This window comes from Trifolium pratense, linkage group LG2, assembly GCF_020283565.1.
Source record: "Trifolium pratense cultivar HEN17-A07 linkage group LG2, ARS_RC_1.1, whole genome shotgun sequence".
In the NCBI taxonomy this organism is placed as follows: domain Eukaryota; kingdom Viridiplantae; phylum Streptophyta; class Magnoliopsida; order Fabales; family Fabaceae; genus Trifolium; species Trifolium pratense.
The window spans coordinates 44,521,783-44,539,069 of record NC_060060.1 but is presented as its reverse complement, the minus strand read 5'-3'; the positions used below and the strand labels follow the sequence as shown (position 1 = coordinate 44,539,069).

The window sequence follows — 17,287 nt, the reverse complement described above, 5'->3', positions numbered from 1 at the left end:
ACTCAATGGGAAGATAGATCGTAACTGAACTTGTGCATATTTTTTGTGTTTTCGAACTATTCTTCACTTAAAATACACCTTAATTTTTTGTTTTTTTACTCAAAATATTCTTGCTTGGTTATAACAAATTTTTGAGAAAATTACAAAAATACTGTATGGTTGTGAATATTTTAACTGAAAAACAGCATAAAATACATTTAAATAAATACACTTATGTATTTTTTTCTCCTTCAAAATAGACAAACATTTAACCTTAATAACAATAATAGTTTTTAATCTAATAAAAATCAAACATGGAATCGTTATTAATAACCCTTCTGTCATTTACTTCAATATGCAAGTGTGCACTAAATTGACTGCAGCAGCTGTGTTCACTACCACTTGCTCACAAAATTACAGGAAATTGAAATAGGAACATGAAAAGTTCACACTAAAATGCCAATAGAACAAATGGCAATTTAAATTTCAAACAAATATTGCCTACAGAAATCAAAATGGAAATGACAGGAAACCTAAGTTCATCACCGCACCACGACACTGACAAAACTGGATGATGATAAATTGATAATAGTTGTTAAAATCACTTTGCTGCAATTGCAATGCAAGAAGCTATGAAGTATTGATGCAGACCCTGGACATGATACTGATATGGCGGTGTCGGTGGCGGTGTCAGACAATGATATGTTGGAGTCGTGTCGGTGACTCGGTGTTGGTGTCGGACAATGATATGATACTGATACGTGGGTGGCGGTACCAGACAGTGATACATCGGAGTCGTGTCAGTGACTCGGTGTTGGTGTCGGACAATGATACGTGTCGTTGAGAAAATCATATTATTGAATGTAATTTCACATGTGTTGGTGTGTGTCGGAGTCGGACAATGATATGTGTTGGACACTGGACATGCATTCGATTCAAAGTGTCGGTGCAAGAAAGGCAAGAAGCACCATTGGCGGTAGGCTGAGGATAACAGACCAATCAAATGTTGCAACAGGCTGAGGATCCAGGTAGTAGTGCCCAATCAGATTCCAGCACAAAGTCCTGAGAAGTAGAATGAATACCTTATTAGAGAGATCATTTATATATATAATAATGACCTAAAAGTAACATAACTTCTCTGTCTTCTCTCTTTTCTACTCATCAAACAAAGGGATAGAGAAAGTTATTCTTTCTTTTCTCATTCTAACAAACAAACAATCTATAATCTTTCTCACTTTCAACCAAAAAAAAAAAAAAAGCACTTAACTCATAGACAACGTATTGATGAGAAGCATAGAAACAACTTTGCAGCCAGTGAAATTATATAAAGATTGATCAAACATTAATTAAACCACAAGAGAATGAGAAAAGCACAGAAAACAGATTTAAATGCTAAACATTCGGGAACAAAAGTACCAACAGAATAAGAACAAACAGTTTGAAAAAATTGGACAATATTTCGGTATCACAAAATATATCAAGGGTAGATTAAGAAAAAGTCATGGATAGTAAACCAATTAGCACAATCAAAACAAAAGACAATAACCTCAAATACCAACTTACTCAAACTAATGAGAGGTTGTAAGTGTTGCAGAGTTAAAGCAATGCTGCCTGATTCATAGGATCGACATTTTCACCGATAATCTTTGGATACCTTCCAGGGGAATGTGCACAAAGTCGGGACAATGAAGCAATAAAGAATTCTTGGGGATATCTTATTTCTTTTAGTGGGTCTTCTTTGTTCTTTCCAGCATTCTGAAGTCGGACAAAGGTGGCAGTGTAACCCACATTTTCTGGAATATCTGGTATGTCAGCTTGGTCCTCAACCCTATCTTGTTCTTGCCGGGTAAGAAGTGTCACAATTTACCCCAGGACACAGAATCCAAAAGAACTGGAGATTCACAAATGAGTCTGGTTGAAGAAACTGCAGTCAATTTGAGCTCTATATCTCCGGTAATCAGTTTAAGATTAGGAATCCAGAGCTGGGTCAAAATCACACTAAATAAATCAGGCTGGACGGCGTTGATAGTATCGACTACATTTGAAGAACCGTGTTTAATTAGAAAGAGTGAGATAAATATCAAGAGAGACTTGAGGAGCTTTACTGTCTGCCTTTTCTGGATCTCTCTAAAAATAGCGTTCCAAATGCAAGAAATATGAGGCTTAATAAATTCATACTGAAGACTTTCAATGACAGTGTTAAGCACATAAAATCCTTGTTCAGAAGTGCTTGATGATTGTATGAGTGTGTCGAATATACCAAGTACTTTGTTCAGTCTATCCCCTTGGCTTATCTCGTTTGGTGCCTTTTCAAGGAAGGCTTGCAGTAGACGCACGAGGGCAGGGACATTTGAAGCGGTTTTCCAAGAATCAGGTGACAACATACTCTCAAATATCTGCATGTAGGTTGGTGGGATGGGTGGTCTGTTTAACTCGACAAGCAGAGGCAAGCAACTGAAATGTGTATGGTAAAAACTCGGCCACATCATTGGAAAATATTATATCAAACTTAGGAAAAAGGCTTGTTTCAAAAACAGACACAAGAGATGGGTCCCTTTCCGAGGCACGCTTCACAAGAATAGCTACTGACTCGAAGAGATATTGATTGAAGAATGGATTTTTTGGATTTTTACAAACTTCATAAAGAAGTGACCCCAATCCCTCAATGCAAACTAGAGCATCATGACGTTGTATATCTGCAACACCAAGAACCGTCATTATACATTTCATTACATATTGATTTTCTTCAGACTCTGAGAGCTCCAAGGCATAGTAGTTAATCCCGGATCCCGGAGCGGAGCGGCCAACCCCAAAACTGGGATAGCGGCATCCCGGGGAGCGGGATGGCCGGGATGCTGCTATTATTTTTTATTTATTTATAAATTACATAAATAATACTATAAACATATAATTAATGTAAAATTAAACAAACATCTCAAAATCCATAAAACATTCATAAATTAAAAATTAAAAACACAAATCTCAAGTCTACAACACCTTCTTCATCTTTGTCAAAAAAAAAAAAAAAACACCTTCATCATAAAGTAACTAAAAATTACCAACAAAAGTCAAGTCTCCAACATTTAGATTAATAAAGTAAATAAAAATTAAAACTCGAGTTCATCATCAAAGTCTAAGTCTAATCATCCGAAGTTGAAGAAGAAACAACAGATGAAGGTTGAAGAAGAAATAGCAGATGAAGGTTGAAGAAGAAATAGCAGATGAAGGTTGAAGAAGTTTGGATCTTGAGAGTGAGAGAAGATAGTACGATAGCGTGAGAGAAAGAATGAATTGCGGCTAGGGTTTAGTTAGGAGTAAGTAACAGTTTTAAAGGTAAAAAACCAATTTTACCCTTACTAAAATGAGTGAGATTTCAAAAATGGCCTTTAAAACCCATGAAAACAAAATCTCAGTCCTAACCCGGGATGGCAACCCGGGACCCGCTCCGCTCCGGTCCACTGGGAACCTGCTGGGATCCCACCGAGAAGCTTAGCTGCGCCGCTCCATCCCATCCCGTCCCGGCAGAGCTCCGCTCCGCTCTGCTCTACCGGGATCCCACTGGGATCGCCCGGGATTGACTACCATGCTCCAAGGCACTAAAAAGATTGTTCATCAACATTGGGAAAATTGGAGCAATATCTGCCGAACTATAGCGTGCCCTACCTCCCTCATCTTTTAAGAGTTTCTCGATACAGCTTGCAGCATAAGAATGAACAAGATTTGACTCCGCAGTAAGGAAATGAACAAAATCTGGTAAATACTGCAATGCTACATGTTTTGATATTTGAGACCGGAACATAGTAAAGAATTTTAGTGCACCGGCCTTAAGCATTGGATACCCATTCACATCCAAACTTTGCAGCTCAGGGACAATCACAGATTGAAAAAAGCATTGAACATCAATAAGATTGTGGAGACATTACTGGTTCCAGCCTTCTTGTTTGAAAGAGAGACTACCAAGTATATAGCACAATCCTTGTGCTTCCAATTCACTGCCGGGTTTGCAGCATAGGAACTTAACAAACTCTGTATTTGCGTTGAAACAATGTGTCTTACAACATCTCCGTAATACTTGGTAATCCCCTTAAGAAGCTCACATGCAATCCTCCTCCTTGTATCAAGATCACTCCCTTCCATATCCCTCCTAATATACTCAATATGATTCATCACAAACTGCTCCTCGTCATCTTCCCTCAACATCACAACCGGGATCACAATGCCTTGGCAAATCTGCGGTATAATCCCATCAGCAGCAAACAAAGTATGGTGAGGAGTGAGGACCAGTGCTAACCGTGGTCAAAAACTTGATAGCTGTGATGGCAAGTTGATCGCGACTAGTTGACTGCAACACAATCTGCAACAAAGTCCACACAGCATGTGCAAAACCTGTCACGTATTCCTTAAACTCCTCCTCATACTTATCCATATACAGATTAATATTCTCACAAATTGCAGCCCTAAGTTCATCCACAAGCGCAACACCATGAGCTCCACTCCCCTCGACAAAAGGGTAACTATTAGTAAGGTATTTTCAGAACTCAGTCATCCATTCCATCATGTTATCCTCCAAAAACTCAGGTAAATCTAGAAAATTCAGCGAGTAAAATATCATACAGCACAATTTCTGCGACTCAAAAAGGGGTCCGGTCGCAACAGTTGGCTCCGGTGCCGCAGCAGCAGCGCCAATAAGCAAGGAAAATTCAAGCAAAGGAGCCGCAAAATTATCTAGACAATGCTTTAATTCAAACAAGAGATCATTGGTTTTATACTCGCAACAAAATTTTTTGAAAATTGAATTAACACATCCGAGAATACCGTTAATGGAAACATAATCTGAATCCTGAGATGATTTCTGAAGATTAGAAACGAGTTCAGGGAAGAGTGAGGGTCATGATTTTGATAAATTACCATCAGCGATGATAGCTACGGTTTCCCTAAGCTGAGATTGGATTTTGGCAGTTGCAGAGAGCATGAGAGGAACGATTAGGGTTTTGATCTGCTCTTTCTCGGATTCAGTGACCGGATTGTCTTCCGATGACCATCGTAGATGGAGGTGGTTCTTGAAGTTAACGGCGGCAGCTAGTCGGATCTGCTCGTCGATGGATGATTCAATCTGCTCGTCTGGTTCAGCGACAAGGCGGAGGATGACAAGGCCAAAGTTGGTAAGGCCAGCGGCTTCTGATAGGCGAAATTCGGCAACACGGCAAGGCTCTAGCGCTGGGGAGAGAGTGTCGAGGAAGCATTGGCGGAGGGATTGACCAGTTTGAGGGTTCCATTCCATCTAAATGGCTGGCTAGTGCGAATTTTTTTCGTTTGAGGGATTGACGAGTTTATTGTTTCTTCAGCTAGGGTTTTTGTGTTTTGAAGTTTTATTTTGAAACAAGGAGATGAATTTATATATATAGGTTTCTATTATCACTATTATTATTATTTTTTGGTGAGCTTTTTTTTGGTGGGCTATTATCACTATTATTAAATTAAATATTAAATAAATTAATGTTAAAAAATAAAAAAATAAAAAAAATTAAGAAATAGAAAAACAAGGAGATGCAGGAAGGCCGTTAAGCAATAAATCGAAATCAGAGAACCCTAACCCCTAATCGAAAGCAACAAATCGAATTCAGAAGAAATAGAAGAAGAATTTGAAAGAAACAAACAAACCTGGAAATTGAAGGCAGCAAAATCGTTTTCAAACTCTGTCGTTTCATTCTCACCAAAAATCGTACGCAGTAGAAATCTTTTCTTCATCTCTCGTTTCATTTTCCAGATTGTTTCTCTTTTCTAGATGTTTCTTCCAACTCTTCCGTTTTGATGTTTTTTGTTTGTTTCTTCTGTTGAGTCGTCGTTTCTCCTCGTGTCGTTGTTACTCTTCGTGCTTCTGGTTCTTCTGGTTTCATATGAGCTGCAATTTGTTTCTATATTGTCAAATTCTTCCTCTGAAAAATATCCTCACAGGTCATCAACTATATTGTCAAATTCTTCCTCTGAATGGTAATAGTCCTGATGGTGACGCCGATATTTCTTCTTCCATAATGACAACGTTTTCTCTGCACACAAAGTTCAATATGTTAAAAAACACCATAAATTTGATGATAAAACTAGAGATAAAGTAAGAAAGAAAAAATATTCATTAAATAACCATAAAATTAAGGGTCGGGTTAGTTGGACGTTGGAACAAGGATTTTAAGCTACTGCAACATTCAAAGCTAGAACTCAAACCTTGCAGTACACACTCGGGGACAGACTCAAGCTTATAACAACATGAAATGTGTAGTTCTTGTATGGAACTGAGAGTGTTGAGTTCATTTGGTAGTACCTCGAGTTCATGAAAATGTTTGATGGAAAGTATCTTGAGATTATACATACTAGCGGCAGTTTCCGTCAAGAAAGATGGAAAATAGTTCTTATATTAACAGGTTCCCCACTAGCATAAAGAATCTCAACAGATGGAAGGGATGCCAATGCAAGCTTGGGCATACCCTTTATGATGCAGATTCATAAATATAAATCCTTGAAAAATATAAATTGAACATTAACAAATGACAAGATTAACAAATGACAAGGAATAAAAAAATCCTTGAAAAATATGACGCAGATTCATAAGAAAATTAGGAAGAAAAGGATAGTTATTAATGAAATAAGTCTAACACAATTGTTGTAACAAATATCATAAACAAATCACCAAAGTATAACTTTTAATTAAAATTGAAACAAAAGTAATAGTGAGTCAATTGCACCAACCATCTTTTATAAATATGAAAAGAAATAAAAATTAGATGGTCGTTTTCTAATTCAAAATAACAAATTGTAGCTTGCAAGCATCTCACCTAGTTAGACTCTTATAAAAGACCTCTAGCAATCATTTCACGATAAAGTTTCATCGCCTTCTCATTCTTTCCATTTTTGGACAAAGCATCAATAAGAGTTGTGTAAGTTGTGCCGTCAGGGGTGCAACCATTATCTTCCATTTTTGACATTAAGGACAATGCATCATCAATCAAGCCCTCTTTACAAAGCCCGTTAATCATAGCAGTATACATCGTCACATTTAAATGGTAGCTTTTAATCAAAAGATCCTGATAAACCACTAGTGCATCCTTAAGTCTTCCATTTTTGCATAGTCCATCGACAAGTATAGTGTATGTATGCATATTTAGCTGAATTTGTTGGTCTTTGATCTTCGCCAATAATTCAATTGCCTTGTCAAACTGATGGTTTTTGCATAATGCATCCAATATAGAAGTGTAAGTGATCACATTAGCAGGATGGCCTCTATCATGCATCTCATCAAGAAGATACCACACATCAGAGATTCTCCCCGATTTGCAAAGCCCAGCAATAAGCGAACTGTATGTTATAGTATCAGGAGAGATGTTTTTTAAATACATTTCTTTGAAGAGATCCATGGCTTCATCCACCATTTTATTCTTGCATAATCCATTAATCATGACTGTGTAGGTACAAACATCTGGTTTCACTTCCGTTTTAGCAATAGTGTTGAATACATATTTGGCCTCCTTCACTTCATTAACCAAGAAATACCCATCTATTAAAGAAGTATAAGTAACAACATCTGGTTTCACACCTTGTTTTATCATAACAGCTAAGACATTTTTAGCTTTTCTCAACTCTCCTTCCTTAGATAAACCATCAATCAATTGATTAAAAGGATGAACACCCGGGCTGATGTTTTTCAACAACATTTCATTTAACAAACTAACAGCTTCTTTGAATTGACCGACAATACAAAGGCCATATATTAAAGTATTGTAAGTGACAACATTAGGATAAATATTGTTGACAATCATTTCAGAATATAAATGAAAAGCATCACTCACAAGTTTATCCTTGCAAAGACTATTAATGACTATACTGTACATTACCACGTTTGGTTTAACCATTAACTCTTCAATCCTTCTAAGCAACTGCAGGGCAGCTGTTGTTTCTCCTTTTTTACATAAGCCATCAATCAAGATTCCATAACTAAGTTGATTAAGCTGAAATCCCTTTGATATAACATCGTCATGAAAATCCAATGCTTTATTAACCTGACCACTAAGACACATGCCTTTCATAAGTGTAGTCATTGTTACTGTATTAGGCTGATAACCTAGTTTAATAATCTTAGCCAATACAGAAAATGCAAAATTAAGTTGACTAAGGTGGCAGAAACAATTGAGCAAGATGTTCAAAGTAACAAAGTTAGGTTGAATTCCATTGAGCTCCATTTGATGAGATAGAGAAATAGCAGTGTGAAACTGCTTGTTTCTAACAAGGGAAGTTAACATCTTACCGACTTCGAAGACGGATGATGGGATAGGGTTGACATCGAGAATTCCATTGAATGAAAAATCAGCATCATCATCAACAGCAAGATTGTGATTTTGATGAAATTGGGAATTGGAATGAGGTTGAGAGTAAAATCGGGGACAATTGAAATTGGGAATTGGAAGACAGAAATTGTTGGAAGGAGAAAGAGAGATAGCACCGCTGAGACCGTAACAACTTAACACTGAAAATAACATTCTAACGGCCGTTGAGATGAAGAAGAATATGAGATGCTGCAACTGTGGTAGTGCGGTTGGTTGCTGCAACTTAGTTTTGGATAACAAGAAAATCAATGGGGGATGGATGGGTATGATTTAGGTTTACGTTGCAATAATTAATCAACAAATAACTAATTTAGCCATGTAATTATTCCTATATTTTTAATCAATTCTGTCCACTTTAATTAAAAAAAAAATATTAATTTAGAATGCTAATCAAATTTAATTAAAAATGTAATAAAATATTATAATTTATTCAATTCTATCCACTTTTCAAACAATGGAATAATAAATTTGTTGTGTTCCGTCATAAAATATTTAATTTATTCAATTCCGTCCATCTTCATTTCGCTTTATTCCACTCCACTCCATTTCATTACATTTCATCAATTCAAACAGACCTTCACTTCATGAATTGCCATATCACAACCACGTATGCATACTTAACGTTTTTTACCCAAGTTAGTAGAAAGGACCAAATTGGCAAACAAAATATAAGTAAGGGGACCAATTTGAAACAACAAATAGTTAATGAGTGAAACGCCAAATACCTCCTGATATTTCAAAATTTGTCAAATACCCCATGAAATTTGGAAATAAACAAATACCCCTTGAAATATTAAAACGTCAATCAAATTGCCTCCTTCGTTAGTTGTTCTGTTAATTGTGATGATGTGGCTAGTAAAGGTGACGTGGTGTACGGTGTTAGGATGCCATGTCGGGCAATTTGACTGAAATTAAAAAGTTACAAAATTATTAAAATAATTTTTTTCCCTCTTTGTTTCTATTAACGCTTCAGCCTCTCTCTCTCTCTCTCTCTCTCTCAATCAAACCCTTATGTTTCTCAAACAAACGTAAAAATGGAGTGAGAACGTTAAGTCGGAGAAAACAAAAACACAATATAATCTTCATCACCGTCGATCATCTTCATCATCGTCGTTCGTGCGATTACCATCTGACAGGTACAACATGCAAAAAACCCTATTTTGTTTATACTCTGGTTTATGGTTAAAAAAATATAAAATCATACTTCCTTTCTCTTTTGATTCTTCTAATATGTTGTTTTTTGTGTTGAAATTTCGTATTGGAAATGATTTTCAAGTTTTAGGGTTTATGTATTACATCACTACCTCATATACATAAAGCTTGTTTGATCTCTACTATTAGGAGGATACTCTGAAATCTACTAAGCACAAATGTATAGCAAAACATTAGCAATAATTCATTGAAATGTATGGTCATACATCATAACAAACCAGTTTTCTAGCATCATCTTTGGTCAATTTTTTTCCTCTCAATTACAAACTCAAGTTTTTAAATGGGTTGAGTGTATGGTTCACAGTATACATTTGACAAACCATGAAAGTAAGGTTCCAATATCGTCGAAAATCACAAGCATAACAAAGATAAACAGAACCTAGTTAACTTAGTTATCTTTCAGATGTTTCATTTGGTGCATTCAACAAAGTTTCCCCGTGATGACCTGTCAAGGTAAGTGAAGATCAAACTCTTCAGTTGTATGCATGTAACTATTCCAGCATATGAAGGGCACAAAACTGGTTTGCTTTTACACATGCTACCAACGTAAGTTCTAGTGCATCCTTAAGTCTTCCATTTTCGCATAGTGCATCGACAAGTATAGTGTATGTATCAATGTTATAAGAACCGGACCGGCCGGTTCGACCGGTTCGACCGTGAATCGGACACAACACCGGTCCAGAACAAGTACCAGAACCGCTAGTCCATTAAACCGGGATAAACCCGCTTTGAACCGGTCTGAACCGGTATAAACCGAAAAAACCGGCGAACCGGAAACCGGAAAAACCGGCCGGTTCTCTTCTAATAAAAAAAATGGAATTTCAAAAAAAATTATTATTTTCTATTTTCAAACTACGGTAGAGTTATTCTTTTCACCGGAACATAAGTGTCAAACGGAAACATGAAAATGCCACTGTTATTTGTTATAAGAAAAAGAAGAAGAAAAAAATACACGGATGAATTTGAGAAATTAAGGAATAGATTTGTTGTAGTCACACAATAATTTTTTATTTCTTGATGGTCATACATAAGAAAGGAATGAAACAGATCTGAGTAAGAGAGAAAAAGAAGAAACAAGAAAATAAGAAGAAAAAGAAAGAAATTACGTGAGAGAAGAAGATAGAAAGTGGAGTGGAGGCTGCTCACTAATAGGAATGAGATGATATTTCAATTCTAGGGTTTAGCTTATAATTGAGTTTTTGGGTCAATACAATTTGATAAAATAATGGCCCAATATATTATAAAATAAAACTAACTTTTTTTTTTTGGAGAACTAACTTTCTTTTTTACTATGTAAAATAAAATCAAATTATTGAGTCAAAAATTATTATTTATTCTTCAGCATCATATTTATTTTTAATTATTCGGTTCAATAACGGTTTAATAGCAGTTCAACCGATTGAACCGGTTGAACCATGAACCGAAGCTCTCACCGGTTCGATCTCCGATCCGGTTTTTAAAACATTGGTATGTATCCATATCTAGTTGAATTCCTTGGTCTTTGATCTTCGCTAATAATTCAATTTCTTCGTCAACCTGATGGATTTTGCACAAAGCATCCAATATAGAATTGTAAGTGATCACATTAGCACGTAGACCTCTATCATTGATAGGAAGATGAATTTTATCAAGCTAAGAAACTAGGTTTCTACACTAAACTAGGTAAAAGACATTAAAAATTACTATAGGAAATAAAAGACAATAAATAAAGATAAATTGATTCATTTCATTGATTATGTTAAAATGTTACAAACCCTACGAGTGCGTTTGATTCGTAAAACAGCAAGAACTGGATAGAACAGTACAGGACAAAACAACATAATATAGTACATGACAGAACTGTACCGGAGAGATATATAGAGATAATATTTTTGTATTTGAAAATAAAATGGGTATTTTCGTTAATATAAATTTTCGTTAATAATATAAATTATTTAATTATTAATTATCTTATACTCTATCAATCATGCATCTTATCAAGAAGATCCCAAACGCAGAGATTCTCCCCGGTTTGCAAAGCACAACAATAAGTGAATTGTACATGTTATAGTATTAGGAGACATGTTTTTTAATTACATTTTTTTAAGAGATTCACGACTTCATCCACCATTTTATTCTTGCATAATCCATTAATCATGACATTGTAGCTAGAAACCATTAATGCAAGGCATCACTCACAAGATTATCCTTGCAAAGACTATGAATGACTGTACCGTACATTACCATACCAAGTTTGGTTCAACCATTAATGCTTCAATCCTTCTAAGCAACTGAAGGGCAGCTGTTGATCAAGGTTCCATAACTAATTTGATCAAGCAGAAATCCCCCTTTGATATAACATCGTCATGAAAATCCAATGCTTCTTTAACCTAGCTGTTGATCAAGGTTCCAACTGAAGACACATGCCTTTCATAAGTGTAGTCATTGTTATTGTATCAGGCTGATAACCTAGCTTGAGAATTTTTCCCAACCACTAAGATGGATAATCCTCATCAGTTCAAATCTCTGAAATAAAATTTACTAAAAATAAGTTAGCTTTTTCCGGAATATTTATAGCGGTTTTTTTTTTATAAACCCGTTTTTTCTTCTTTACAAAATTTGAACTTATTTAATTTATTTCAAAAGAGTGTTCCTAAAAAATGATTGCATGTGAAAACAGCTAGAACATCAAAGTAGCCACACCTAAACCATATAAAATTAAAAAAAAAACAATTGAACACTTAAGTACACATCTTATTTGGATATAAACCATACACTGCGCTGAGTTGGATAATTCCGATATGTCCACAATAAATGTTTAATATAGATCCTTGCGCAAATTCCTTTTTGTTACGAAGTAATTGATGTTACCGGATGATACCTAGTTCGATACCTTCTTAATTTATATCAACTAAGTTTTCTCTTTTTGCTTGAAAAAAAGTGTTTAATATAAAAAATTAATAAATACTATTTGTGAACCTATTAGAATTATCCACCTTAACGGATGTACCTGTACATATCCAAATAAAATATGTAATGAAAAATAAAAAAATGATTGGACGAAAATAAGAGATGGCATCGAAGGCTACATGAACAATATTTGCTTCTAAACTATCATCACATTTATCATTTTCTTCATTGACTTCCTCCTCATTAGAAGTCATACAAGTACCTTTTCCACTAATGCAATAAATTGAAGGAAAAAAACACATATTAATTGACTAAAAAATAAGAAAGTGATATAGGAAGAAGATAATAAGCTTTAAAAGAAAACATGGGCTATGCATTTCCCTTCATTTTGGAAATTAAATTATTGCATCATAATTTGATCATTGATTTCATCCCTACATTCTGTTTCAGTGTCAAACTTGTCAGCATGGGTATGCATTTCCTACATAATCACCACAACATATTCCAGGCACTTTAAAGTGTTCATTGTAGATGAATTTCTCCTTGTATATCTTGATTTAACAGTGTATCTCATTTACAATTTGAAAACTGAGATGAAATGCTAAAAAGAACCAAATTTGAAAAATGAGAATAAATCCTAAAATGCTTTGTCAACTCGATTTCATTTACAAATTTGTTGAAATTCTAGTTTACAGCAGTCAACATAAAATTGATACATAGACTTGTGGAATACGATTCTGACTTAACTCGCGATTTTAACAAGCTTGGACAGGAACATAAGTGCTCTGAAATTTCTATTCCTTATGAATTTTAATTAGACACCAACAAAAGTAGCATTCCTTTATCAAACAATTCTTTCACCGGTTAACACACGGTACAATATGCTTCTGAATGTGAGAAAATGAATATGCACTTGGCACCCAAACACACTCTACAACAATGATTTGAATAATATACTCACAGGTCATCATCAATTATATTGTCCGATTCATCCTCTGAATGGTAATAGTCCTGATGGCGACGCAGAAATTGCTTCGACTTCTTCCATAATGACATCGTTTTCTCTGCACACAAAGTTCAATATGTTAAAAACACCATAAATTTGATGATAAAACTAGAGATATAGTAAGAAAAGAAAACTATTCATTAAATTACCATAAAATGACGGTTCAAGTTCAACAAGTTCCAATTTAAATTTTGGAACATGATCTATCTTATGCCATTTTTGCCCTGTTTCTTTCTTGCATTGGTTCACCAACATAGGACAGTCATAAATACGTAATTGATGCAAGGTTATGAGTTCTTTAAAGCTAGCTGGTAATGCGGTTAATTTTGGACGCCAATTGATTTCTAATGTTTGAAGAGAAGTCATGGTCTCCAACCAGCCTGGCAAGGTTACAAGAGAAGGAAAACTTGACAAATATAAATTTTGCAGCGAGGGAATACCTTCTAAGAAATTTGGTAACGTTCCATTTTTATCTTCGTCATAGATTCTCACTTGACAAAGGGAAGTTAGCATGTTCATAGTAGCTGGTAAAATGAGATCGGGACAAATAGCAATTTCAATTCTCTCAAGACAAGTCAGGTTTGTTGGACGTTGGAGCCAGGATTTTAAGCTACTGCAACATTCAAAGCTCAAAATTCAAAGAGAACTCAAACCTTGCAGTACACACTCAAGCTTTTAACAACATGAAATGTGTAGTTCTTGTATGGAACTGAGAGTGTTGAGTTCATTTGGTAGTATCTTGAGTTCATGAAAAAATTTGATGGAAAGTATCTTGAGATTATACATACTGGCGGCAATTTCCGGCAGGAAAGATGCACCATCATCAACAGTTTCCCCACTAGCATAAATAATCTCAACATATGGAAGGTATGGCAATGCAAGCTTGGGCATACCCTTTATGATGCAGATTCATAAATATAAATCATTGAAAAATATAAATTGAACACTAACAATGACAGTGAGTGAAAAAAATCCTAGAAAAATATGATGCAAATTCATAAAAAATTAGGAAGTAAAGGATAGTTATTAAAGAATGAAAAAAGTGAAACACAATTGCCGTAACAAATATCATAATGAAATTACCAAAGTATAACTTTTAATTAAAATTGAAAAAAAATGTAATAGTGAGTCAATTGCACCAACCATCTTTTATAAATATGAAAAGAAATAAAAATTAGATGGTCGTTTTCTAATTCAAAATAACAAATTGTAGCTTGCAAGCATCTCACCTAGTTCGACTCTTATAAAAGACCTCTAGCAATCATTTCACGATAAAGTTTCATCGCCTTCTCATTCTTTCCATTTTTGAACAAAGCATCAATAAGAGTTGTGTAAGTTATGCCGTCAGGGGTGCAACCATTATCTTCCATTTTTGACATTAAGGACTGTTAGAAGTCCCACATTGACTAGAGATATGGCAAAGATAACCTTTATAAGTGTAGTGCAAACCTCAACTCTCAAGCTAGCTTTTGTGGTTGAGTATAGGCCTCTAAAATTCTGACATGGTATCAGAGCCTATCCTAGATCTATTGTTGGGTTTCCCGCATCGTCCACGCTTCAGGCCGGGCCTGAAGCGTGAGGGGGTGTGTTGGATATTCTGCCTTCATTGCGGTCCGCCCCCATCTGTCTAATTGCGGCATTTGAGTTGCCTTCATTGCAGCCTCCAACACCTTCATTGTGTTGGGTGTGAAGGGGTGGATTTAGTCCCACATTGCTAAGAGATATGGCCTGTGTAGTGTTTATAAGCAAGTGACAGTCCTCACCTTACAAGTCGGTTTTGTGAGGATGAGTTAGGTCCAATATAAAATTTGACAAGGACAATGCTTCATCAATCAATCCCTCTTTACAAAGCCCGTTAATCATAACAGTATACATCGTCACATCTAAATGGTAGCCTTTAATCAAAAGATCCTGATAAACTACTAGTGCATCCTTAAGTCTTCCATTTTTGCATAGTCCATTGACAAGTATAGTGTATGTATGCATATTTAGCTGAATTCGTTGGTCTTTGATCTTCGCCAATAATTCAATTGCCTTGTCAAACTGATGGTTTTTGCACAATGCATCCAATATAGAAGTGTAAGTGATCACATTAGCAGGATGGCCTCTATCATGCATCTCATCAAGAAGATACCAAACATCAGAGATTCTCCCCGATTTGCAAAGCCCATCAATAAGCGAACTGTATGTTATAGTATCAGGAGAGATGTTTTTTAAATACATTTCTTTCAAGAGATACATGGCTTCATCCACCATTTTATTCTTGCATAACCCATTAATCATGACTGTGTAAGTACAAACATCTGGTTTAACTTCCGTTTGAGCAATAGTGTTGAATACATATTTGGCCATGTTCACTTCTTTAACCAAGAAATACCCGTCCATTAAAGAATTATAAGTAACAACATCTGGTTTCACACCTTGTTTTATCATAACAGCTAAGACATTTTTAGCTTTTCTCACCTCTCCTTCCTTAGATAAACCATCAATCAGTGTAGTAAAAGTAAGAACATTTGGGCTGATGTTTTTCAACAACATTTCATTTAACAAACCAACAGCTTCTTTGAATTGACACACAATGCAAAGGCCATATATTAAAGTATTGCAAGTGACAACATCAGGATAAATATTATTGACAATCATTTCAGAATATAAATGAAAGGCATCACTCACGAGTTTATCTTTGCAAAGACTATGAATGACTGTGTTGTACATTACCACGTTTGGTTTAACCATTAACGCTTCAATCTTTCTAAGCAACTGTAGGGCAGCTTTTGTTTCTCCATTTTTACATAAGCCATCAATCAAGATTCCATAACTAATTTGATCAAGCTGAAATCCCTTTGATATAACATCGTCATGAAAATCCAAAGCTTTAATAACCTGACCACTAAGACACATGCCTTTCATAAGTGTAGCCATTGTTATTGTATTAGGCTGATAACCTAGTTTAATAATCTTAGCCAATACAGAAAATGCAAAATTGAGTTGACTAATGCGGCAGAAACAATTGAGTAAGATGTTCAAAGTAACAAAGTTAGGTTGAATTCCATTGAGCTCCATTTGATGAGAGAGTGAAATAGCAGTGTGAAACTGCTTGTTTCTAACAAGGGAAGTTAACATCTTACCGAGTTCGAAGACGGATGATGGTGTAGGGTTGACAAGATTGTGACGTAATTGGGAATTGGAATGAGGTTGAGAGTAAAATCGGGGACAATTGAAATTGGGAATTGGAAGACAGAAATTGTTGGAAGGAGAAAGAGAGATAGCACCGCTGACACCGTAACAACTTAACACTGAAAATGACATTCTAACGGCCGTTGAGAAGAAGAAGAATATGAGATGCTGCAACTGTGTGCGGTTGGTTGCTGCAACTTAGTTTTGGATAAGAAGAAAATCACTAGGGGGTGGGTGTGATTGAGCTTTATGTTGCAACTAGCTGGACACCCGTGCGTCCGCACGGGAGTCGCGGCATTGCCGCTCCTCACGTGGTAACATGAAATAATAATTTATTGGAAAGTAATTCAAAAGATAAAAAAAAATCAGAAAGGATATAATATTTGGTAAAAAAAAAAATAGAAAAAGAACAATGGTAAAACCATCACAAAAAAATCTTAGATACCTGTATTAGTATAAATATAATTTTTTTTTAAAAAAAATATATATAAATATAGATAATGGAGAAATCATGAAAAAAAATAGACTACCTTATTAATATATTAGTAAAAACATCGTCTTGTAAAAATATCCAAAACTTATGTCTGTGTATTCAATATATGAGTATAAATATAGTCCCGTATAAATTATTAGAAAATAGGCAACCTTATTA

At 35.3% G+C, this 17,287-nt stretch overlaps 2 protein-coding genes and 1 pseudogene across 4 annotated transcripts; all 3 read right to left on the bottom strand.

Moving 5' to 3' along the window:
- Window positions 1–278: 278 nt before the first annotated feature.
- LOC123904773 lies at window positions 279–16,832 on the bottom strand. The gene is made up of 12 exons (XM_045954392.1): window positions 15,229–16,832; window positions 14,711–14,843; window positions 14,410–14,432; window positions 14,247–14,352; window positions 13,899–13,982; window positions 13,608–13,838; window positions 13,414–13,516; window positions 12,632–12,722; window positions 6,807–8,609; window positions 5,641–6,026; window positions 1,543–2,675; window positions 279–1,041 (listed from the first exon to the last, which is right to left on the bottom strand). Exons 1-9 carry the CDS (start codon window positions 16,765–16,767, stop codon window positions 6,819–6,821), a joined length of 4,101 nt encoding a protein of 1,366 aa, XP_045810348.1. The 5' UTR covers window positions 16,768–16,832; the 3' UTR covers window positions 279–1,041; window positions 1,543–2,675; window positions 5,641–6,026; window positions 6,807–6,818.
- LOC123906174 lies at window positions 1,543–5,615 on the bottom strand (annotated as a pseudogene).
- On the bottom strand, window positions 11,897–14,968 carry LOC123906173 (disease resistance protein RGA2-like). Of its 3 annotated transcripts, XM_045956025.1 has the most exons (5): window positions 14,688–14,968; window positions 14,197–14,352; window positions 13,608–14,071; window positions 13,414–13,516; window positions 11,897–12,083 (listed from the first exon to the last, which is right to left on the bottom strand). In XM_045956025.1, exons 2-5 carry the CDS (start codon window positions 14,316–14,318, stop codon window positions 12,056–12,058), a joined length of 717 nt encoding a protein of 238 aa, XP_045811981.1. In that variant the 5' UTR covers window positions 14,319–14,352; window positions 14,688–14,968; the 3' UTR covers window positions 11,897–12,055. The 3 variants fall into 3 exon arrangements, with proteins under 3 accessions (XP_045811981.1, XP_045811982.1, XP_045811983.1); XM_045956026.1 differs by having other exon boundaries at window positions 11,897–12,068; window positions 14,197–14,968; XM_045956027.1 differs by having other exon boundaries at window positions 11,897–12,068; window positions 13,899–14,071; window positions 14,197–14,968.
- Window positions 16,833–17,287: the final 455 nt, after the last annotated feature.

What these genes read in the sequence shown, in the direction of transcription:
- LOC123906173 (XM_045956025.1), bottom strand. Translation starts at nt 14,318, where the DNA reads ATGTTGAGATTATTTATGCTAGTGGGGAAACTGTTGATGATGGTGCAT. An exon ending in ACTTGAACCGTCATTTTATG is followed by an intron (nt 13,517 to 13,607) that starts GTAATTTAATGA and finishes CTTTGTGTGCAG; the next exon opens with AGAAAACGATGTCATTATGG. An exon ending in AATATAATTGATGATGACCT is followed by an intron (nt 12,084 to 13,413) that starts GTGAGTATATTA and finishes ACTTATTTTTAG; the next exon opens with TAAATTTTATTTCAGAGATT.
- LOC123904773 (XM_045954392.1), bottom strand. Translation starts at nt 16,767, where the DNA reads ATGTCATTTTCAGTGTTAAGTTGTTACGGTGTCAGCGGTGCTATCTCT. An exon ending in GTTACCAAATTTCTTAGAAG is followed by an intron (nt 13,839 to 13,898) that starts GTATTCCCTCGC and finishes TAACCTTGCCAG; the next exon opens with GCTGGTTGGAGACCATGACT. An exon ending in AATATAATTGATGATGACCT is followed by an intron (nt 12,723 to 13,413) that starts GTGAGTATATTA and finishes TTATTGCATTAG; the next exon opens with TGGAAAAGGTACTTGTATGA.